This window comes from Procambarus clarkii, chromosome 71, assembly GCF_040958095.1.
Source record: "Procambarus clarkii isolate CNS0578487 chromosome 71, FALCON_Pclarkii_2.0, whole genome shotgun sequence".
In the NCBI taxonomy this organism is placed as follows: domain Eukaryota; kingdom Metazoa; phylum Arthropoda; class Malacostraca; order Decapoda; family Cambaridae; genus Procambarus; species Procambarus clarkii.
The window spans coordinates 15,771,897-15,796,199 of record NC_091220.1 but is presented as its reverse complement, the minus strand read 5'-3'; the positions used below and the strand labels follow the sequence as shown (position 1 = coordinate 15,796,199).

The 24,303-nt window shown below is 39.3% G+C and overlaps 1 protein-coding gene across 8 annotated transcripts in view; it reads left to right on the top strand.

Annotated features, from left to right (window-relative positions):
* The window catches only part of Caf1-55 (chromatin assembly factor 1 p55 subunit), a 24,957-nt gene extending 957 nt beyond the window's left edge, over nt 1–24,000 (top strand). For 2 of the 8 annotated variants that reach the window (XM_045726257.2, XM_045726254.2), the window contains exons 2-11: nt 7,942–8,031; nt 8,498–8,645; nt 10,841–10,986; nt 11,771–11,975; nt 12,529–12,706; nt 14,891–15,085; nt 18,901–18,978; nt 20,925–21,059; nt 22,414–22,512; nt 23,609–24,000. In XM_045726257.2, the coding sequence (XP_045582213.1) occupies nt 7,942–8,031; nt 8,498–8,645; nt 10,841–10,986; nt 11,771–11,975; nt 12,529–12,706; nt 14,891–15,085; nt 18,901–18,978; nt 20,925–21,059; nt 22,414–22,512; nt 23,609–23,689 (1,355 nt within the window). In that variant the 3' untranslated portion in view covers nt 23,690–24,000. Of the gene's footprint in view, nt 291–7,941; nt 8,032–8,497; nt 8,646–10,840; nt 10,987–11,770; nt 11,976–12,528; nt 12,707–14,890; nt 15,086–18,746; nt 18,825–18,900; nt 18,979–20,924; nt 21,060–22,413; nt 22,513–23,608 lie in introns of all 8 variants that reach the window. The other 6 variants (XM_069312092.1, XM_045726255.2, XM_069312095.1 and 3 more) reach the window with 4 other exon arrangements.
* Nucleotides 24,001–24,303: the final 303 nt, after the last annotated feature.

The window sequence follows — 24,303 nt, the reverse complement described above, 5'->3', positions numbered from 1 at the left end:
CAGAGGTTCTAGACACAGGGAGGCTTCACACTACACGGCAGAGGTTCTAGACACTGGGAGGCTTCACATCACAGGTTCCAGACACACCGCAGAGGGAGGTCCTGGAGCGTGGCAAGGCTTCCCACCACACCGGGAGGCTTCCCACCACACCGGGAGGCTTCCCACCACACCGGGAGGCTTCCCACCACACCGGGAGGCTTCCCACCACACAGACAGAGGTCCTGGATCATGGGGAGGCTTCCCACCAATACTGACCACGTTCTGCTAGTCACTGAAGCAAATGCAATTTTGTGGGTGTAGTTTATGGAGGGGTTTGTTCATTAACATTTTGCACACTGTTCATTTCATTCGTTTATTTCATTCTTATATTGAAATTAAAAAAAAAAACATGGGTTACAAAGTCTTCCCAGTTTGGTGCCTTCTTTTGATAATTACTCGGTCTAACAATTTATAAATATATTGCACAGTATGCATCATGTGTTCAAGATGAATATATGTAAGGTTAGGGGTGCAGTTGATAAAACATGTGAGCTATCTGCTGTGCTGTATCTACTGTAAGAAAACAGTAGATACTGAAATAGCCAATAGCCAGTAAATACTGAAATAGCGAATGTCGGCTCTGGCCTAATTCTTGCATCCATATGTAGCCTAGTTGTATTGTATTTGTGTAAGTATTTTGTTTACATGATATAGTGTTCACACCTTTTATGTGAGGCCATTGGACATTGTATTATTTGAATACAAGCTCACAATGGTCATTCACTGTATTATTTGAGTTCAAGCTCACAATGGTCATGCACCGTATTATTTGAGTACAAGCTCACAATGGTCATGCACTGTATTTGGCTCAAAAGTGGTGGCAAGCACTTGGGGGGTAAAGTTGCCGGTCTCCGGACACTTGGGATTGTATGTAAAACACCAATGAAGATATTAAATAAAATATAACTCATTAAATTTGACGATAAAACTAAAATCTGATTTTTAAAAAACCATGAACTGACTCGTGGAAATATAAAATTTATTCAAACAAATTTATGCAAGCTTCCCTTAGTGTTTTGATGCCGTTTTTTTTATTTCTGTACAACTGACGAAATTCCTGCAATTTTTATGGTTTTGTTACATGTACTGATTCAGTTGGTTCAAGTTTTTTATGCACGAATATTTGGAGACTAGTGACGTGAACCTCCACATGGCTTGGAAACTATGTAGTATCGGTGACATCACTTGCAGTGTGCAAATATATTTGATTATCCACATTACTGGAACTTTTTGACCTCCTAACCTGGCAGCATTAACTATGCACAAAAAAAAAAAAAAGGTGATTTATCATTAATTGGCAAAAGTTCAGTATATACTGTACTGTACCTGTATTTATTATTTTTCTTATTGATTGCTCATTAAATGTTAATTGCATTTCAGATTTTTATTTTAAGATTATTTTTGACATTTTTAATATTTTCCTTCATATACAGTATTAAATTTAATTTACTTCTGATAGCCTTAAAATCCTCCTCCTACCAATTTATATGGTGTGGGAGGGGGAATGACTAGATCTTCTAGTCATTTTCATTTGGTCATTGAATTGACTGTACCTTCCCTGCTTGGTGTGTTCTTTTGATAATTAGTTGCTTACTTGGTCACTGAATCACAAGACATTTATTATTAAACTATTAATTTTAAATTAGGGTAAATTTGCTTGCCATGAGCTACCTCCACAATACAAATTCTTCAGTGGCTGTATCATTGGATACAGCCACTGTATCCAATGATACTAAAACCCCCAAATAGGGTGTCCTTTCAAACTGTCCCCTTTGGAGTCATTATGGTGCTAAACAAGAGTGAATGTTCTAGCCAGCTTGGATTTATTGCCAGAAAATACATTACAGAAAATCCGGACTCCCTCACAAATACTGCAGTGATACCCTAAGGATTACCAATTGGCATTCTTGCAAACTTGCAGTTGGTTGGCTCTTGTTTACTACCCCTAACCCTCACCATGTGGCAGCATCCTCTGAATATCTACTTCACAATCTGAATAATTGCTCAATTCTTGTGCTGGATTGAGCAAGTGAGGCCGGAACTCGGTGATTGTTCTCTGAGACGTGTTACTGTGCAGAGAGCTTGTTGTATTAGTGGACGTTTCTCGTGTGTGTTCCAATTTTGTCTAGAATTTTTAACCAAATGAGTTATCAGTTATTTTCTGTTCTAGTTTAGTTCATTCATTTACAGCAATGGACATTCTCCCCTTGAGCTATTTCCACTGCATTTGCATTTTCTCTTATTTGGTTCCTCATGCTCCACACACTTTTGAGTACACCCACTTGAATAAGGTTACTGGAATTTTGCAGGATGCGATTCTTCTTTCATCTCTTTGGCTTGTTTCAGGACTGCTTTCTTACCCAACTCTAGGGATCAGTTACTGTTGCTATATACACCTAAGAGGCTCTCCATTGAGCTTTGCATGTGTTTTAGGGTAAATCTATGCTTCTATATTCAGCACAGCTGGACTAAGACAATATCCTAGAGGTTGTCTTGACAGTTCATTGCACTCGGCCAAGAGTCGTCTCTTTTTCTTGTTTCTTGTCACTCCTCCAATGTGTTCGTTTCCAGAACAACCTCTTGTGTGGAACTCTGTCGAAAGCCTTTTTCATGTCCATATAGATGCAATCAACCCAACCATCTCTTTCCTGTAAAATCTCAGTGGCTTGATCATAGAAACTGAGTAAATTCATTATGCAGGATCTTCCAGATCGAAAATCATACCCTGTTACTATATCGTTTTTCTTCAGGTGTTCTACCCATTTAGTTTTAATTATTTTTCCAATATTTTGACTATTACACTAGTCAATGATACAGGTCTATAATTGAGTGGGGTCTTCCCTGTTGCCACTTCTGTAGATTGGAATTATGTTAGCCTTTTTCCACACATCTGCTGGGTTATGGAGATGCTTTGGTCTGTTTTCTTAATTCTTGGTCAAGAATGCTTTTTTTTTTCTTTTCTAAGTAAACCTTAGTTTGGCATGGGCTCTGCATGTCCATTTGCAGCAACACCATACAGTATTTTGAGTTTGGTCGAGTCTCTGTATCATTATCTATATATATTGTTTTTCCTCTTCAAGCATTCCTGTTCTAAGTTTTTTTATTCAGTGGCTGTGGATTTTTACAGTACATGTTTCTCTACTAGTCAGAATGGTAAACGCAGGTCGGCTGCAGGATTTCCATTGTGCCTAGCACCAGTGGGACTCGGCAGGGACAGTTTGAAAAGATTCGACAGCACATGTCGACGACGTTCTTGGTCCAGACAGTTCTTGCCTTAGGCAGCCTCACATTTCAAAATCCAACTCATAAAGTACCCTGTACTATACAGTAATTATAGATTTTGAATTGCTACCCATAAATATGATCTACAGATTACTGTATATACAAATTTAAGAGCATTATTAAGATTGTTGAATTGCTAGTTTACTCGGTTTAATATAATTTCGGTAGAGAACGCAATTTTGTAGTATAAAACAAAGTGTGTGCTGTGTCTGTTAACTTCATTTTAGATTGACATCAAGTTTACTTGTGCACAAGAATAAGATACACTCGGTTATGAGAACACACACACGTATGTAGTACTAGACCACACACTAGGTGAAGGGACGACGACGTTTCGATCCATCCTTTACCATTATCAAGTCAATTGTGACAATCGACTTGAGAATGGTCCAGAACGGACCGAAACGTCGTTGTCCCGTCACCTTCTAGTGTGTGGTCTGGTCAACATACTTCAGCCACATTATTGTGACTCATTGCCTGCATGTAGTACTACCAAATTATATTGATACTGTAGGGATTTTAAGAAAAGCATGCTAAGAGTGATTGTGACACTTGAGTACCGTACAATGAATGTCGAGTGTAGAACTAACAATAACCATCCTAACCTAATTTCAGCTTAACACCTTTTCCATTGTTTTATCTTCAATAACGTGGCCATCCCAACCTGTACTCGGGGATTTGCATACTGTACCAGGAAGCCTAATGATCCATAGTGAGGTTATTCTTTTTAACCTTGTTAATTTAACCCAAAAGAAATGTTACCCATTGTTATTCCCCTGGTTCAGTTAATTGCAAGCTTTCTGCAGGTTTCGGTAATACAGTAAGAAGAATTTAATTGACATTTTCATATGCCTTACGAATCCATAGCCTGTTAATTTTTACAGGGTGTTTAATGATCCTAGAGAAGTACTGTATGTACTAAGTATATCACTTGCCTTTTCCAAAATTAGTGTTTACCGTATTTCATATTCAGAAGATCAAATGTTTGCAAAATGTAAAATATATTTGGATAAAGGAGCTTTGTAATAAATCATTACACATGCTTCTAAACTTCTTTTTATGCTTCATGACATTAACATACTGCAATGTGAAGACAGTACAAGGTTAATATAATAATTTTACATTATTATATAATAATATAATATGGTCTTCTTGCCAATTAATAATAATTGCAAGAGGACAACTCTTGCAATATGAGTGGTCTTCTGTAAACTGTCTTAGCTTTCATGTGCTGTAGTTGTGCTTAATTCTAGATCTTTGGAGTTTACACAAAGTTGGGGGGGGGTACCTTAAGGTGGCTTCCGGTGCTTCCCGGGGGGGGGGGGGGGGGGGTCAGTCTCGTTAGGTATGTTTAGTGTTGCATCACATGCTTCGTAGAAATTGCTTTAAATGTTTTGATATATTTAAGCAAAATGTTTACAGTTAACAAAATTAGGTTTAGCAAAGTGAATGCAGCTAATGCATCTGCTAATTGTTCTTTCCCTTGCAACAGAATTAGATTTTCTTTTACCTGAATGAGAGTGGTGGTTGCCATATAATTCACCACACTAAAGGTTTGTAGTTCATGCATAATTGTGCATTTTGCAAACCTTGGTGCAAAATCTCTCTTATAGTACAGTATCTAACAGCTGTCTTTTAATACTTATAATTTGAAGATTATTATTGATTGAATTTCATATGATGTTAATATTTTACCTGTGTTAGATTTTTATGCAAGCTTTCATTGGTATTTTTGGTTTCTGAAAAAACATTAACCAAATCTTTCCCAACCTTAATGCACCAAAAAAAACGTGTTAACGTGATGTATTGATGAGAAAATCGGTAGGAGGCATGAGGATTCGAACCCATGCTCTGGGTACTCCTAGAGTACCCAGTGTGTTTGTGCACATCACGAGTTTTCCCCATGGTGTGCAAAAAAAAATAATAATTTGCTTACGCCTTTTGACAAAAAGTATTGTGCAGCAGATTTGAGCTATGGTAGGGCAAGCAAACGCTCTTGAATCCACTGAGGTTTAGATTCGTAGATTAAACATCTTTTATATTTTTAAAATTTAACGAATGTTATTTAAAAATATTGATTCGTGTGTGTGTGTGGATTCCAGCTATCACTTGTATGACAGTTTTGGCTTTTATTTATATATATATATGCAAACAAGCCTGAATGGTCCCCAGGACTATATACAACTGAAAACTCACACCCCAGAAGTGACTCGAACCCATACTCCCACAACTGGTATGTACAGGGACGCCTTAATCCGCTTGACCATCACGACCGGACATAAGGAAGTGATAGCCGAGGCTATTTGAACCACTTCCCCGCCGGCACTCGGATGGTAATCTTGGGCATAGCATTTTATCAAATCACCTCATTCTTTGGGGCACACGTGAGGAACACAAATGCAAACAAGCCTGAATGGTCCCCAGGACTATATACAACTGAAAACTCACACCCCAGAAGTGACTCGAACCCATACTCCCACAACTGGTATGTACAGGGACGCCTTAATCCGCTTGACCATCACGACCGGACATAAGGAAGTGATAGCCGAGGCTATTTGAACCACTTCCCCGCCGGCACTCGGATGGTAATCTTGGGCATAGCATTTTATCAAATCACCTCATTCTTTGGGGCACACGTGAGGAACACAAATGCAAACAAGCCTGAATGGTCCCCAGGACTATATACAACTGAAAACTCACACCCCAGAAGTGACTCGAACCCATACTCCCACAACTGGTATGTACAGGGACGCCTTAATCCGCTTGACCATCACGACCGGACATAAGGAAGTGATAGCCGAGGCTATTTGAACCACTTCCCCGCCGGCACTCGGATGGTAATCTTGGGCATAGCATTTTATCAAATCACCTCATTCTTTGGGGCACACGTGAGGAACACAAATGCAAACAAGCCTGAATGGTCCCCAGGACTATATACAACTGAAAACTCACACCCCAGAAGTGACTCGAACCCATACTCCCACAACTGGTATGTACAGGGCTATCACTTCCTTATGTCCGGTCGTGATGGTCAAGCGGATTAAGGCGTCCCTGTACATACCAGTTGTGGGAGTATGGGTTCGAGTCACTTCTGGGGTGTGAGTTTTCAGTTGTATATAGTCCTGGGGACCATTCAGGCTTGTTTGCATTTGTGTTCCTCACGTGTGCCCCAAAGAATGAGGTGATTTGATAAAATGCTATGCCCAAGATTACCATCCGAGTGCCGGCGGGGAAGTGGTTCAAATAGCCTCGGCTATCACTTCCTTATGTCCGGTCGTGATGGTCAAGCGGATTAAGGCGTCCCTGTGCATACCAGTTGTGGGAGTATGGGTTCGAGTCACTTCTGGGGTGTGAGTTTTCAGTTGTATATAGTCCTGGGGACCATTCAGGCTTGTTTGCATTTGTGTTCCTCACGTGTGCCCCAAAGAATGAGGTGATTTGATAAAATGCTATGCCCAAGATTACCATCCGAGTGCCGGCGGGGAAGTGGTTCAAATAGCCTCGGCTATCACTTCCTTATGTCCGGTCGTGATGGTCAAGCGGATTAAGGCGTCCCTGTACATACCAGTTGTGGGAGTATGGGTTCGAGTCACTTCTGGGGTGTGAGTTTTCAGTTGTATATAGTCCTGGGGACCATTCAGGCTTGTTTGCATTTGTGTTCCTCACGTGTGCCCCAAAGAATGAGGTGATTTGATAAAATGCTATGCCCAAGATTACCATCCGAGTGCCGGCGGGGAAGTGGTTCAAATAGCCTCGGCTATCACTTCCTTATGTCCGGTCGTGATGGTCAAGCGGATTAAGGCGTCCCTGTACATACCAGTTGTGGGAGTATGGGTTCGAGTCACTTCTGGGGTGTGAGTTTTCAGTTATATATATATATATATAATTTAACTTCTGTATTGAGCTTTTTACCATTTTGGGTCAGTTTTGGCAAAGATGTACTGCCAAAACCCAAAATCCAAAGGTGTACTGCCTTGGCTGCCAAAACTTGTTATTGCAACTAGTCTTGAGTGTTGTGTGCATTAATATGATGCATGATAGGCATTACTATGACCCAAGCTCTGCATGCTTATATTTTGTGTGGGGGGTCGTCATAGGTCACGGTTATATTGGTGGGGGTCGAAATGAGGTGGCCTTGATTTATCTGTGCTTTGTGCTGCAGTTTTCCTAGGTTTCTTTACTAATTCAAGACCTTGCTACTAATATTTTAATATTAAGAATGAAAAGAAACATTATCACTGGCTGAGGAAATGTTTGTATTTCTGCAGCATTGCTGGTTGACTAATGTGGCAATTTTATTTAAATAATTTTTATTTTGCAGTAAAGGACAATTTTACTGTATTCCTAAGAATGCTATTTTAAATAATTATAAATTAAGATTGTTATAATTAAAGAATTCATTAAATTTATTAAATTGAAATTGCATGATTTCCAATGTTTAATTTTATAATGAAACATATAAAGTATCACCAAATAGTTTGGTGAAGCAAGGATTTTCATACAATTAAGAATTCTGCTTGAAACTTGGTTGTGGAATGCAGTCATTTTTATTATAGCAGTAGTTTTAGTAATTCACCTAAAATTAGGGGAAACTAAAGAGGATATTCTTTTGTTGTGTAGTAGGGGATGGCGGTGGCCCTGTGCGTGCGGCACCAGACCTCCCGACAACCGTGGCTGTGGCAGAGGTAACACCTGTGCAACGTCTGCAAGGTGGGCCACGGCGTCGTTTTCTTAGATAGGTGCCATTTTCGCCTTCTTATCTAAGTGGCACTGCTGTGCTTTCCTTTTCAAGTGACTCAAAGCTGCCCCCACTGTGGTCAAGGATTACACCTGGTCCAAGGCTGTTGTTGTTCACCAAGTTTGTCTCTTAGCCTGGTTTAATGCTCATTAGGAGGGTCCAGTGTAAAACTATTGGTTCAGTGTTTTATAGTTTTGTCATGTGTGGTAGTTTATATGGTGCATAATACTTTTCATTCTAAGCCATAGTGGGTGAATCAGGCACATTTGTAATGGAAAGGGCAACTGGTGAGCAAGTACAGTACTCTAAATTATATACAAGTTATCATACTATTTTGTAATTAAATTTTCATATAAAATGTCTGTGATGGTTGTAGCTATTAAACTTTGTGTCTTTTAGAAGCAGAATGAAAGTAAAGATTTCCCGGTGCCGTTACAGACACCTTCGACGATGCAGTGGAGGAGCGGGTCATTAACGAGGAGTACAAGATATGGAAGAAGAACACTCCTTTTTTGTACGACCTTGTCATGACTCATGCCTTGGAGTGGCCGTCGCTTACAGCACAGTGGCTCCCTGATGTTACAAGGTGAAATGTGAAATGGTTACCTCTGCAGGCCATGAGTCACAATAACGTGGCTGAAGTATGTTGACCAATGCACACACTACAAAATGAAGGGACGACTATGTTTCGGTCCGTCCTGGACTATTCTCAAGTCGCAATCGACTTGAGAATGGTCCAGGACGGACCGAAACAAGTCGATTGCGACTTAAAAATGGTCTAGGACGGAACGAAACGTCGTCATCCCTTCATTTTCTAGTGTGGATTGGTCAACAGAGTTATCTCTGTGAAATAGACCACACACAACCTATAAAATATGTGGAAAGGTATTTAAAGAACTCTAATAAAGAATGCTGTACCTCCGTGATTTTATCAAAGTGTATTGTAGCTGATGTTTATAACTTATGCTCTGGTTAAATGTACAGTACAGTACTGTATTTATGATAAGTTAAAATGCAAATTTACAACAATAGTTCAAAGTTTGCTGTGGTTTATTACCGAAGAGAAACAATGTATACAGTGGAAAGATTTATAGTGATTAAACATATTTACTTGGAAATGTGTTAGGAATTACACCGTAGTTAAAAACTGTATTTTAGAGTAACGAGTTGAAATAGTCCATGAAAATGTCATGGAGAAATATATGAAGTGCAAAAGCCAGTGAACCCAGGAGTGAAGAGAGAGCATGGAGATGGTTTGTGCATTTTGCATGAACGGATGATTAATCAGGAGTTCATATTCAAATTAATTTGTGTGTAGGAGGGAGGTCAGGATGAAGATGGGCAGACATTGAGAGTGTGAAGAGGTAGTAATTGGATATGAATAAAATGTAGGTTATGCATAGGGAGCCGAGCGGACAGCACGCTGAACTTGTGATCCTGTGGTCCTGGGTTTGATCCCAGGCGCCGACGAGAAACAATGGGCAGAGTTTCTTTCACCCTATGCCCGTTACCCTATTTTGCCTGGCAAAATATTGCCGGAACAACCGTGGATATCTTCAAGAGGAAACTAGATATATTCCTCCAAGGAGTGCCGGACCAACCGGGCTGTGGTGGGTATGTGGGCCTGCGGGCCGCTCCAAGCAACAGCCTAGTGGACCAAACTCTCACAAGTCAAGCCTGGCCTCGGGCCGGGCTTGGGGAGTAGAAGAACTCCCAGAACCCCATCAACCAGGTTACCTAGCAGTAAAATAGGTACCTGGGTGTTAGTCAGCTGTCACAGGCTGCTTCCTGGGGGTGGAGGCCTGGTCGAGGACCGGGCCGCGGGGACACTAAAAAGCCCCGAAATCATCTCGAGATAATCTCAAGATATGGCAAGGGACGATGCTGAATGGAAGGTGTTTGAAAGTGAATCCGCTCTGCAGTATTGAAAGCAATCCACTCTGCACTGCACATGTGTGACAATTCTTGAGGAGCATCATATGCCAAGTTATAAGGAGTGGTGGAATACCATCCATTCCTCTCCAGTTGTTACAACATGGCAAAAGTGAACTAAAATGCCTAATTTAACTGAGGACCCCATATGGATAGAAAAGGGGAGTCCGTCAATTTTTGAGAGCCGCTATGATTTGTAGTAACCCTAAATTTTTGCCGTTGGAAATTGATAGGTCAAAATGTCATGCAATATTAGAGAAGACAGATTGGGAATACTTCCGTCGATGACTGCTGGTGGCGATTCTTATTTATTTTATTATTTATTATACAAATTAATAATATAATGAAAAATTATGTTGAATTTTTTTTTTACTTTTGTGCATAGGAAGGTATGATCATTTCTCCATAGTTGCTGTTTAAGGGTTAACATTGATATTCTTGGTAATGTTCATTTACAAATAAAATTCCCTGACTTTGGGAGCCGGTCAGCCGAGCGGACAGCACGCTGGACTCGTGATCCTGTGGTCCTGGGTTCGATCCCAGGCGCCGGCGAGAAACAATGGGCAGAGTTTCTTTCACCCTATGCCCCGGTTACCTAGCAGTAAAATAGGTACCTGGGTGTTAGTCAGCTGTCATGGACTGCTTCCTGGGGGTGGAGGCCTGGTCGAGGACCGGGCCGCGGGGACACTAAAAAGCCCCGAAATCATTTCAAGATAAGATAACCTATTTTATATTCCTTGGCTTTCTGTATGAGCAACTAACACTTCCTCCTATTATATTGCATCTTGCTTAGTCAATTAATATTTCTTTGGCTATTCATATTACATGACAATTTGTTTTAATTTGCAGGCCAGAAGGAAAGGACTACAGCATTCATCGGCTGATCCTTGGAACGCACACTAGCGACGAACAGAACCACCTACTCATTGCCTCGGTTCAGCTTCCAAATGAAGATGCTCAATTTGATGCATCACATTATGATAATGAAAAAGGAGGTATGTAATACACAGAAATTACAATAGCGTGATGCATCAAATGAACAAATCCACAAGGGCCGTGATGAGGGTTCGAAGCTACGTCACGGGCGTCCTGGGCGTAAGTTCGAACCCTCATCAAAGCCCTTGTGGATTTATTCGAGGTATTTAATCCTCCTCCTTCCATCTCATTTTATTAAGACAGCCTCATTTGACTTCACTCCAGCCAAGCTGGAGAGGCAAGCTGGGGGTAATTGAAAAGATGTGGTGGCAGGCGAGTGAGGGCTTGATCGACAGGAAACAGATTTGTAATTGGAAAGTAATAATGGGGGAATGTAGCAAGCAAATTCATCCATCAAGGTTCAGTCCCGAGTCTGTTGCCGTTTTCAAAACGTACTCTATGTGAATGACCTGTCTGTGTCGGTGAGACTTATACATATCAATACTGTATAATATGGCTTGTACATATCAGTATAATATGACTTGTACATATCAATATAAATCCAACAAGTAATTTACAAAGAATATTGATCATATTCACAAGCTGGGCAATTCTATTTTTGAGCTGTAAAAGTTTGTTGATGTAATCTCTGGATGGTCCCCTGATAAGCAATTCATGCACTGTGCTAAGAAAAAAATGATAAAAAATGGTCTTCGATAATTTCGAGATGCATTGTGTATTTTAGCATCATCACAACGTTTACTGTCCGAGTATGGATGATGCCTTTTAGTGTCGTCCGTATGGTAAAGTGTTATAATTAAATTTGTGATTATCTATTAATATAAGGTCTGGTACTACTTTCAGAATTTGGAGGTTTTGGCTCTGTCAGTGGAAAGATTGAAATAGAGATAAAAATTAACCACGAAGGAGAAGTAAATAGAGCTCGATATATGCCTCAAAATCCGTGTGTGATTGCTACGAAGACCCCATCCAGCGACGTCCTTGTCTTTGACTATACTAAGCACCCTTCAAAACCCGATCCATCAGGAGAGTGTCATCCAGATCTTAGGTGAGCAGTGATGTACAGTTCACAGTAATGCAGGAATTACTGTAGTTATTCTGAGTTACTGTGTTCTGAATTAGTAGGATATTATTAGTGTAGGAAAAGTATAAGATTATCTAAGGACATATGGTATTAGAGTAGTTAATTTTAAACGATAAATTCTTATATAGGGACTGCATTTTGGTAGTGGCCAAATCCAGCATGGGTGGAAATGATGAACTTAAATGAAATACAGGGTATAAGACACAATCGGATCAACTCATAAAAGGGAGACATGTTAAAGATCTAAGAAATATATCTGATAACCTGACATTTACCGAATATATCCAAGCAAATATAGTGTCAGCCAAGAAAATGATACTATAATTTTTCTGCTATTATCACTGCTGTTGTTGACAGATTATCAGAAGAAACTAGTGCAAGTTTGATTTCTTCAGGGGCTGAACGGTAGTTTCCATTACGGGTTCACCATAGCCTGTGCTACTTTGAACTTTTTGTTCAGACTTGCTGAATTTAAAACAAATACAAATGATAATTTCCATATTTTTATTCTTCACAGGCTACGTGGTCACCAGAAAGAAGGTTATGGATTGTCATGGAATCCCAACTTGAATGGCTACCTCCTTAGTGCATCTGATGACCACACTATTTGCTTGTGGGATATTAATGCCACACCAAAAGAGAACAGAGTTATCGATGCAAAGACCATTTTCACAGGCCACACAGCAGTTGTTGAGGTTAGTGGACCACTTGTCATGATCAATTTGGTAAATATGACACACATTCCTTACTGTGTGTGCTTGTCCATTTACATCCACAGAATGAATTACTTTTTTCTGTTGCTCGTGCCATTTGCTGTAGCCAAGCGGGTACAGTGTAAAGTATAGTAACACTGCAATTGTAAACACTAAAAAAAACTCAATGTGCTGCTGCATAAACTACCTAAAAATGCCCTGTTCTGATTATCAGCTAGTAACTAGCTCATCAAGCTATGTTCTTGATAAGCTAGTTACAAAATTTTATGCATATTATATCAACAATGAATGGATTAAAAGCCAAACAAATACCATCTCCAAACTAAACAACTTAAACATGTGGTGAGCTAGTTTCATAATAATGTGCTTATCCTGCACACTGCCCCCATCAAGCGATCAGCCGTGGAACCGTTATAATCACTCATTTACTACCTACAATTAGCAAACTGGGGATATTTGGTCAATAATAGTATTATAACTTTGTTAATATACACGTGTACAGATATATGCATATAAATGTATGTACGCCCTGTGTTTATTGATGCCAATATTTGCGCCTAAATCTTTCATTTGCACATAACACAGAACGCCAGGTAGATATGCAGGCGATGAGTCACAATAACGTGGCTAAAGTATGTTGACCAGACCACACACTAGAAGGTGAAGGGACGACGACTTTTCGGTCCGTCCTGGACCATTCTAAAGTAGATTGTGTCGATTCACCGGGTAGATATGGCGCATCATACACAAACACTAACTGGCGTACTTGCACTTGCTTGCACTACGAATACTTATGCTCATCATACTACAAATAGCATAAAAATCCCCTCCCCCACCATAAACAAGATGATCATAGACATATTTTCATCAGAATCACATTTTGTAATGCCAAATGTGCTAGATCTGGCAACTTTGAAAATAAGTGTTTTCAGCATGCCACAGCTTGGTGTCAAGGTCATCATTGCCCCCACACCCTCGCTTCCTCAATCTGACTTTTTATTAGAATTGAAGATTGTTTCATCTACTGATGGATATTATTCAGAATTTTGCAATTGATAAAACCCACAGTAGCATTATTTCCATATATTATATTGTGGCACAACATTTGTCCCACTTGACAAAACTGTACATTTTCTCTACCACAATCAATATATATAATATATATTTATATATACAGATAGCTTGCACAGTGATCAGAACACACAATTGTACAAGGGGCTGGCTGGCTGAGTGGACAGCGCTCTAGACTCGTGGACCTAGGGACCAGGGTTCGATCCCAGCAGCCGGTGGAAAAACAAATGGGCAGAGTTTCCTTCACCCCTGATGCCCCTGTTACCTAGCAGTAAATAAGTACCTGGGAGTTAGACAGCTGCTGTGGGCTGCTTTCTGGAGGTGTGTGTGTGTGTGTGTGTGTGGAAAATAAAAAATTAGTAGTTAGTAACAGTTAATTGACAGTTGAGAGGCGGGCCAAAAGAGCAGAGCTCAACCCCCACAAGCACAACTAGGTGAATACACTCGATCTTCACTAGCACTACAAATCAATACAAATCAGATAGTGTTGTATTCCAATTGACAACAAGTGTGTACACGTCATGAGTGCAGCATCATATCGGTCGCCACACGTAACACTCTCTCATTAGTCTTGCTTCCCTTGCTGTTAGAGCAGCTTATTTTATGTTATTGTTGGGATGATACTCGAGGTGACTCCTTGCAAATATTCCTCATCACTAAGATTTCCAGGTCCTTCAAGAGTCTTATAATTTTCCATGACATTAGTGGATTTTAGCATGGGCACCTTATACAGTATATTCATTTGCTGGATGGTGATACACTGAAATAGTTTTTTATTTCCTAACTGAGGCACTCGGGATCTTTTCCAAAATATGGCAAATGATTGACAAAGATATCGAGTGTTTAATGTCATCCCCCTTGAATCGGTGGGACTTGAATATAATAGCACACCTTGAATCATCTCCAGGCAGTTGGCATAGAGTGGCCAGTCATGGCTTTGAAGGCTTTAAAGAAAGAAAACTTAAGTAAAGGATAAAAGAGCAATGAGAGGCTGTCTTCTGTAGGTGTATAATTTGCTTTAAGCTTCTCTTTGATTACTTTCATTATTTGCTAAGCAACGTTGATTTTTGACTAATGTAAATTATCTTTTTCCAGGATGTTGCGTGGCATCTCCTTCATGAATCGCTGTTTGGTTCGGTGGCGGACGACCAGAAGCTAATGATCTGGGATACTCGCGCCAACAACACAAATAAACCTTCTCACACCGTTGATGCTCACACCGCTGAAGTCAATTGTCTCTCCTTTAATCCCTATTCAGAATTTATTCTAGCTACTGGCAGTGCTGACAAGGTAATCGATTTGCATTGAACATTAGTTCATTGTATCATATACTTTACACAGTCATGTTGATTTGCTCATAGACTTGGATCATTGGTGCTGTTAATATGTTTAAAAAAAAAAATTTACAAGTTAAATGTAAAAAAAATATTGATTTCAATCTAGGAACACAATTTGTCGTTTATTTGCAAGTATTGTTGTGGGGTGTATCATACTAGGAATTGTGTGAATTTGTAAAATATTGAGAATTGTTTATGCATGGAATTTTAATTTTTAAGCCATTATTATATCTGCTCATATAATATATCTGCTCGAGCAGATATATTACTGTATATCTGCTCGAAAAAAATTTTTTTACTTTAAAGCTCCTAAACTATTGGGATTATCTCGGAGATCTCAATATATACTCTCTAGAAAGGAGACGAGAGAGGTATCAAATATACATTACTGGAGGACCAGGTCTCAAATTTCCACAGTAAAATAACATGCTGAACTACAGTGAATGACATGGAAGGAAATGCAGACTAAGGGCCAGTTAAGAGTGGAGGTGCCATAGGCACAATCAGAGGCTCGCAGTTGTTCAGTATCCTCCCAGCAAATATAAAAAATATTACCAAAACAAAAGTCTTTAAGAAAAAACTGGAGACTTCTGCAAGAAGTGCCAGAGCAACTGGGCTATAGTGAATTTGTAGGTCTGTGGGCTGCTTCAAGATTGTGGAGTAGAACTCTCAGAACCCCATCCAGGTACAATATCGATCTCTTGAGGAGCAGTTCAAACTGTTAGACACCAGGCAAAGGAGTGAGGAATGTTGTATTGTCCAGCTGCTCCCAGTGGTGCTGCCACCTGTTGTTGGTCAGCTGTAACAGGTGGGGGGGGGGGGGGACGACTACTGGCTGGACTGTTTATATCCAGTTTTTGTGAAGTCCTTTTTTACTGGTTTCATGGCTCATTTCTGGGCTAGAGTTCTCTTCATGAGCTTCAGCAGGACTGTGAAGTATTTGCAGCTATTGAAGTTATTCTGTCTGTACCTTGGGTGGTATAGCCACTTCTGGTTTCTTCAATATTTATTCACTTTTCTGTGTTTGCTGCTGTTGGCATACATTGAACATTAGGCTCCCTAATGGCGTGTGTAATGTGTGTGTGATATTTGCAAAGCAGTTAGCAGGCACTGCTTGTGATGTTTCTCTGATATAACACTGATCTTCATTCCCTTTCTCTACTGTTGATTACACAAGGTTCACTTAATACACTGGTGTCCCATTGGCAGTGTTCTTTAATTTTTTTTCTCACACGTGCATTATCTTCACATTTTTACTTTTGGAGCACCTTACCTTGGGTTTATATTTGCCCGTACACTAAATCCTGTGTACACTATCTTGAGCCTGGCTCATTGACTGCTGGAAGAATCCAGTGTTTACAATAGTTGTCAATGCTGGAATTAAATGGTTTACTCTATGAAGCAACTGGTATAGCATATGCCAGATTAAAGGGTGGGAGAATTGTGGCACAGAGATCATAATTGTCAGACTTGAACTGCATTTTTGTCTCGTGAATAACCACAAGCTTGATCATTCTCGCAAAACAGTGCAGTGTTTTGCTGCTGTTAATGCTTAAACTAATTTGAAGATGTGTGGGTTGAACAGGGTAAAAGGTCTGTTTTTTTTACCATCTGACTTGAATATTTTGTTTGGTAGGTATTGCAGGTGTAAGATATTGTTTACATGTGCTATAGACTTATGAACTCTTGTCTGTGATGCTATAGACGAACGAACTTTTTGTCTGTGATGTTATAGACGATGAACTGAACTCTTGTTTGTGATGCAATAGACAATGAACTCGTATGTCTATGATATTGGATATGCATATTTGTCTCTTCACATTCAGTGTCTGCATGATTTGATAGTTTATATTTATATAATGGCTAAATGTTCAGTCAGTAGCGTTTATACTCCCCATTCACTTATCCCAGACTGTTTTGTTTTGGTTAGAATGACACACACTATGTATTCATTGCAATTTGTGTTGAGCATATTATTTTAATACTCATTATTACTATGTGTTTATATTTTCATTATTACAGTATTTATTATTATTATTCAGTGATATATAAATGAAAACATTTGAGATTACAGTAGTTCAGTGTGCAATTTATTTTTGAGTTTTAACTAGAATGTCCACTGTTTATGTTAGCATTTAATATGTTGATTTTGTTGTAAGTTGCCTTCTTGATGCATGACTTAGAAATGATTTTCATATTTGCTTCTTCTAAAAATAGCAACTTATTTTTCTGTACTGTGCCAGATGTTTAATTTTGTATTTTCCGGCCATGATCTGACTGAAGTTTGTGCAATTTGCCGACTTAGTATTTCACTAAATTGATTTGCGATTATTGAATATATTAGAATTTTAACCAATTGATTAAATGTCAAAATACTGTACAGAATTTCTTAAACAAAGTTTGTGATTTATAAAGTAAATTTTGGTCAGGCATAAGAAATTCAAAATTTATAAAAAAAAAATTGCAAATAAGTTCTTGTGCAACCTTTACCAAATTGCTTACCAGATTGTGGTGGAAAATTTATAAAAGTTTGTTTTGGCATTTTTTCAAAGTTTTGTATAGTAGAATTTGATTAGTAAGTTTGAAGTAGCTATTTTCTTAACTTTTGGTAATAGTAAGAGAATTTAAGAAGTTACACACAGAAATCACAATTGCGTGATGCATCAAATGAACCAATCCACAAGGGCCGTGACGAGGATTCGAACCTGCGTCCGAGAGCATCCCAGACGCTGCCTGGGATGCTCGCGGACGCAGGTTCGAATCCTCGTCACGGCCCTTGCGGATTTGTTCATTTAATTTAAGAAGTGCTTGTTTGAGATCGGTACTTTTGTTGTTCGTTACTATTTTTACTAAATTTTGAGGTGGATGCAAGAGTTTAGTTGTGCATAATGGCATTGATGCTTAGAGTAAACATTGATTTGAAACTGAAGCTTTACATAATAAAGGATGAAGCTAGACTATTAGCCTTAATTAGCAGGAGAGCCAAAGGTTTGTTAATTTCCAATCCTGTAAAGAATTAGTCAAGTAGTTTGCAGGTTTTGTCTTCTCAATCCAAAATAAATCCTGCCTGAAAACTGACATGAAGTAAACAGTTTTAGGTGTTCGTGCTGTTGGCTTGTTTATAGAAGCTGAAAATAGTGATGAGTTTAGGAGTATTTGTCTTACAAAGTCTTAAATTCAAAGTGATAGGCAGTGCATAGTTGTTTTATTGTGGCTCTTTCTTAATTCAGTCATGGAAACTAAGCTCAAGGCATATACTTTATTTTTTGCCAAAATGAAGATTTTTTTTATATATATATATAAATTTAAAAATTTGCAGCAGGTACCTTTATTCTGTAGGATATTTAAACTAATGTTTTGCGAGACCGTCTATTAATTTCGACTCTTGATTATGCTTTACCCCCCCCCCCCTGTTAAATAATGACACCTTCAGTATTTTAACATTAGGGTCATTAATATAGATTAGTATATTTTGCTCACATGGTGGTAGTATACTCCAAGTACGTATTGGTGATAGTCAGTCTCCATGTCGACATTATCGTTGTGATTTTCGTTTCTTGAGGATTTAGAAAAAATGTGCGTGTGAACAGTTCAACATCCAGCTTCCCTTACAGACGGTCGCTCTGTGGGATTTACGTAATCTGAGCTTGAAGCTTCACTCGTTTGCCATGCACAAGGACGAAATCTTCCAGGTAAGTAGTGCTTGCATGCTCCATGTGTGTGGTGAGTGCATGTGTCCTCAGTTATAATTTTCCACCCACCTTGCAGACAGTTGCCTTGTGGGACCTGCGCAATCTCAAGCTGAAACTCCACTCATTTGAGTCGCACAAAGATGAGGTTTTCCAGGTGAGCTTGACCGAGTTGGAGCAGCTGTGGGTAATTATTGTTAGGACTTGAGGAGAGGGCAAGGACGGTACTGATGTGTTTGGCATCGGTTTACACTGTAGAGCTGCCAGTTTTTTTATTAATTTAGTTAATAGGTAGATTTGTATTATAGTTATTAATTACCCTGTTTTTTCAATTTCATTGGGTGGGGGAGGCATTGACTTAGAAAAGGTAAATAGTGCCGTACTGTGTATTGTGCAACCTTGATTCGGTGAACTATATGTAGACGAGGCCTGATTTATTGCAACCATAGAGGCCTTCAAGAGGCATTTGTGATGCATTTTTTCCTCAACAAAAATACTTTGCTATGTTTTCTTCTGAATGCATCTTCAAATAATTGTTAAAATATGATCAGTCATATTAGAGGAGTTACCTTTCATACTATAACTTTCCCATGTTCTATAGCCAAATTTCATTTAGGTTGAAATTAAAATTTCCATATCATATAATGGACAACAACGAGGAGAACCTGTGTGTAAAATGATATCACCGTAGCAAGCCTATTTTTTGACAGTAGCAGAGCCCTTACCTTGGTGAACATAAACCACACTAACTCAAAATTAAAATGAACCACATAATTAAATTTGTGATTATATATATGTTCAATGACATTTCCAAAGGCTCGGACTGTTTCTGCTAGTGTTGTCCATCTATGAAAATCGTTAAAGTTACGATCAAAGCCATATTAACCTTCGAAATGTTAATGCCCCCCTGCAGAGATGCTTGACCAATGGTCTAACTATCTTTTTCTACCTTTTTGCTAGTTATGGGGATCAGTGGCCCGATGGCCTGGTCTCTGACCAGGCTGCCTGGTTGGTGGCCTGGTCAACCAGGCTGTTGGATGCAGCTGCTTACAGTCTGATGTACGAATCGGCCCATAAGGTGTTTTATCAGGTTCTTGTGAACATTGTGAGAGGCTGTATTCCTTGTGCAGTGTATGGGCTAAAGTTATTATTCATGCCCTAATATTTTCCATGCGCACTGGATGAATTTCAATGAGTGAAAATTTTAATTTTGGCCTGTCTTACGATGGACAACATCCAGGAGAATCTTCAAGTTGAGAAATTTGATGCTGCTGATATTTCTTGGGATCCAGCCCCTTGAATCTTATTTTTTTAAAGGTAGGAGCATGACCCCAAAATGGTGTTCACTCAGGATTGTGAACCCTGGACTCTTATCAAATCTGCACATCTCCCACTTTGTCAAACACTTGTTCAGCAAAGCAGGTGTGAAAATCTAATCCTTCAAAGTGAGTGTTGCAATCAGGGGATGAGCCGAATCGTGGTTGTAATGGGGTGAAAGAAAGTTAGATACTAAACACTGTAGAGGAGGGTGGGTAATGAAGCACGGCCAGAGTCCAGCAGCCCTCTACGTCGGCACCCCGCTGCTTTATAAGACCAGGTGTACCACCTTCCTGGTGAATTGTCATTATACAATGCTGGTTCTTTACAAACAGATAACTCAGTTTTTCTTGCAGAAAGTTCAATTATTCATAAGTTTTATTTTGAATCCCAAACTAGGTCTCGGATATCTTGACAAGAATGGTGTGTACTAAACGTGTTTTGATGTTATCTGATTTTTGTATATTCTCTTACATAGTGGCATTCAATTATTCAGCATTAAAATGAAAGATTTATATAGATTGTCATAAGCCTGTACTATGTAAGGATGTGACATCCAGTTGTTTTCGTAGGTTTTTGCTTTGGCTGTTGAATATCATTGCCATAATGTGTGTGCTTCATATACTGGTTACTTACTTTTGAAATAAAGTTTCTTAAACCTTTAAGCTATATTTGGTTTAATAAAGTACAGTTGCAATACTGGTACTTTTTTTTTAAATTGAATAGTTAGACGACTAAGATTGTGAAGCAGTCTTAACAGCTTTTTGACCTCTTCTGGTGGCACAGGTTCAGTGGTCACCTCATAACGAGACAATCCTGGCAAGTTCGGGCACCGACCGTCGCCTGCACGTGTGGGACCTCAGCAAGATTGGTGAAGAGCAGAGTGCTGAGGACGCTGAAGATGGTCCCCCGGAACTTCTGGTAATTTTGTTTATTTTTGTTTTTGTTATGGGTAATGATCCACTTTTCTAAAAGAGGTTTAATTACAATTGTCTGATTCCTTGTTTGCTCTTGGATATCAAAGCCTCCAGCTAAACAGGATCTGGCCCTGTTCTCTAACCCTTATAATTAAGGCCAGCTGTACATTAATTCTTTAGTTATTTCCATTAGTAAATTGTGCACTAATCGCACTAGCACCTGCACCTCGTTCCTGCATGTTTTGTGTTCTCGCCGTAAGTCATTCTTCGATACCCCATCTCTTCTAGCTCGCATGTTCCATACACATCTCGTACTTGTTGTGCTGCCCCTACCTACCTTTTTCAGCTCTTATTGTTTCTACTGCTTGAATAATTGATGTCATTCCATGTTTCACTCTGAAGGTGAAGGTTGGAAGAGGTCCATAAATGCTGTCTGTTATCCACATCCATATTATTGCTACCTAATGTAATTTTTCCTAGTAATGACTTTCCCTTGTTTTCCTCCGTATAATATTATGTGCTTCCACAGTACTTGTCCTAAATACTTAATTCCTTGACCTCTTCCAATACTTTAATATGCATTTCTGATTTTCATTCCATCATATCTTGTCTGATTACTCTGTAAGGTTTACATAACAATAAAAACCAGTTACTATCTGCAGCTTCAACCATGCTGAATAGGATGTGTGTTCTATGGAGGAACTGTGAGAGGCAAAGTTTGTATTATATATAAGCAAGTAATGCTTGCATGGAAACGGTTTAGGTGTCAGAAGTAGTGACTTTGTTCTCTCTACCAATCCTTTGCATGTTACCTTGAGGTGGTTTCGGGGCTTAGCGTCCCCGCGGCATGTTCCTCGACCAAGCCTCTTCGAGGCCTTCCTCGATGTTCTCCCCCATTGTTGTCCAAAAAATGGATTGCAATATATTTGAAGAACAGGATATGGGAAAAAAAGAATAATTGCCCATATCTATGCACCTTCTTGAATTCAATACAAGTAACGTATTAAGAATGTTCATTAAATACATAACAGATTTATAATTACCCTCTTAAAGTTGTATATATTACTTTCAGTTCTGCCTCACAGAGTACAGCAAGAGGATATTATTTAGTGAATGATGCAGCCTACAGTAGATAATATTATTTCTCTACTGTAGTCTGCATCATTACTTCTACAGCACTCATTTTTAAGTCTCAAAATCATTCCAGGCAACTCTTACAATTAAATAATAAAATATTAAAATAATGTATGTTAATAAAATAGAGGTCTGGATACATTGTCTCTAAAATAGGTTTTATTTTGTTATAAATTTTTTTTATCAATGTTATATTTAATAATTTTATCCGTTTCGTTTTTCAGTTCATTCACGGAGGCCATACTGCTAAGATCTCCGATTTCTCCTGGAACCCTAATGAGCCTTGGGTGATCTGCTCGGTCAGTGAAGATAACATCATGCAGGTGTGTACATTTAGTAGATAATAGGTTGTGTGTATTTTTATTTGTGTTATTGTGGCAGGCTGAGTATGTTGAGCCAGGCAGTCCAGTGGTGTTGAGTTGAAGCATTTTATATTGTTAGGTTATGGGAGTAGGAAGGAATGTTATTAGGAAGTATGGGAGCCGGTCGGCCGAGCGGACAGCACACTGGACTTGTGATCCTGTGGACCCGGGTTCAATCCCGGGCGCTGGCGAGACACAATGGGCAGAGTTTTTTTCACCCTATGCCCCTGTTACCTAGCAGTAAAATAGGTACCTGGGTGTTAGTCAGCTGTCACGGGCTGCTTCCTGGGGGTGGAGGCCTGGTCGAGGACCGGGCCGCGGGGACACTAAAAACCCCGAAATCATCTCAAGATAACCTCAAGATATAACCTCAGGTTTGAGTAATTTAATACTGTGTCTAAATATACTGGAGATAATTGGCATGCAGTCTTTCACATTTCTTTTATTATATTATATAAGGAATGCAGTCGAGTTTCGTTTCTTATTGTTGGTACTGATGGCTTGTATTGCCATCTAATTAGCATTAAACCAAATGCTTATGTCTCTGGTTTTGTTGCATACACATGAATCACTGTAGGTAAAGCTATATGTATTGGTGTCCCAGTGTTTTGGGGCTTTCTCCTCATTGTTCCCTTCCCTACATCTTATCTCACTGTTACGAGACAAGACCTAAGCCTCGCGAAAAATATGAACAAGACAATGAAAGAAATATACACGGAGAAGAGTTTGAGGTGCACATGCTTATCTTGAGGTTATCTTGAGATGATTTCGGGGCTTTAGTGTCCCCGTGGCCCGGTCCTCGACCAGGCCTCCACCCCCAGGAAGCAGCCCGTGACAGCTGACTAACACCCAGGTACCTATTTACTGCTAGGTAACAGGGGCATAGGGTGAAAGAAACTCTGCCCATTGTTTCTCGCCGGTGCCCGGGATCACAGGATCACAAGTCCAGAGTGCTGTCCGCTCGGCTGACCGGCTTCCTTGTGTATACGCATGCAGTTGTTATATCCAGTGGGCATGTGTAATGTACACTGATTTTTTATATTTTTTTTTATTGCAGGTTTGGCAGATGGCAGAAAATATCTACAATGATGAGGAACCAGAGACCCCAGCTTCAGAACTTGAATCAGGTGCATCTTAAATTTTGTACGGCTCCTTTCAGGCATTGTCATGGTCAGATTTGGCAATATTCATAAAATGAAGTGAGCATTATATGGTTTGCACTGTAACACTTACAGGAAGCGCTCTTATTATTCAAAAAGGGAAATAATATATATAATGAATATTATATACATCAAATTACATAAGTAATTTGTTAATTTTTGTGGATGTTTGGTTATTGCTATAAAGTCATTCCATATAATGCACAAAACTTCATTCAGATTTATACCAATTGTTGCAAGAGTTTCATTAGAATTAATATCATTTTTGTAATAAAACATGTATGTTAAAGCTTATTTATTGACCTAGAGTAGAGTTCTTGATTAGTTCTATTTACAGTGAACGTAATGCAGAACACGTTACATTTTGAGTTATTGGTTTATGACCCGTGAGAACGGTGTCGGGTAGAAGATAGGTCGTGTAGTGGTGTGTCCAGTTTTGTGTTAACGGTGTTGTTCTGCTGAACCGGAAATTATTTGGTATCTCAATGTTACGTGATTGGCCAAATTTATCTTACAGCCACTATCCTTAGTGGCTGTTGACAAGCCAGCACCTTGTCAACAAATTTCTCAATCTTGAAGATTTTTTCCAGCT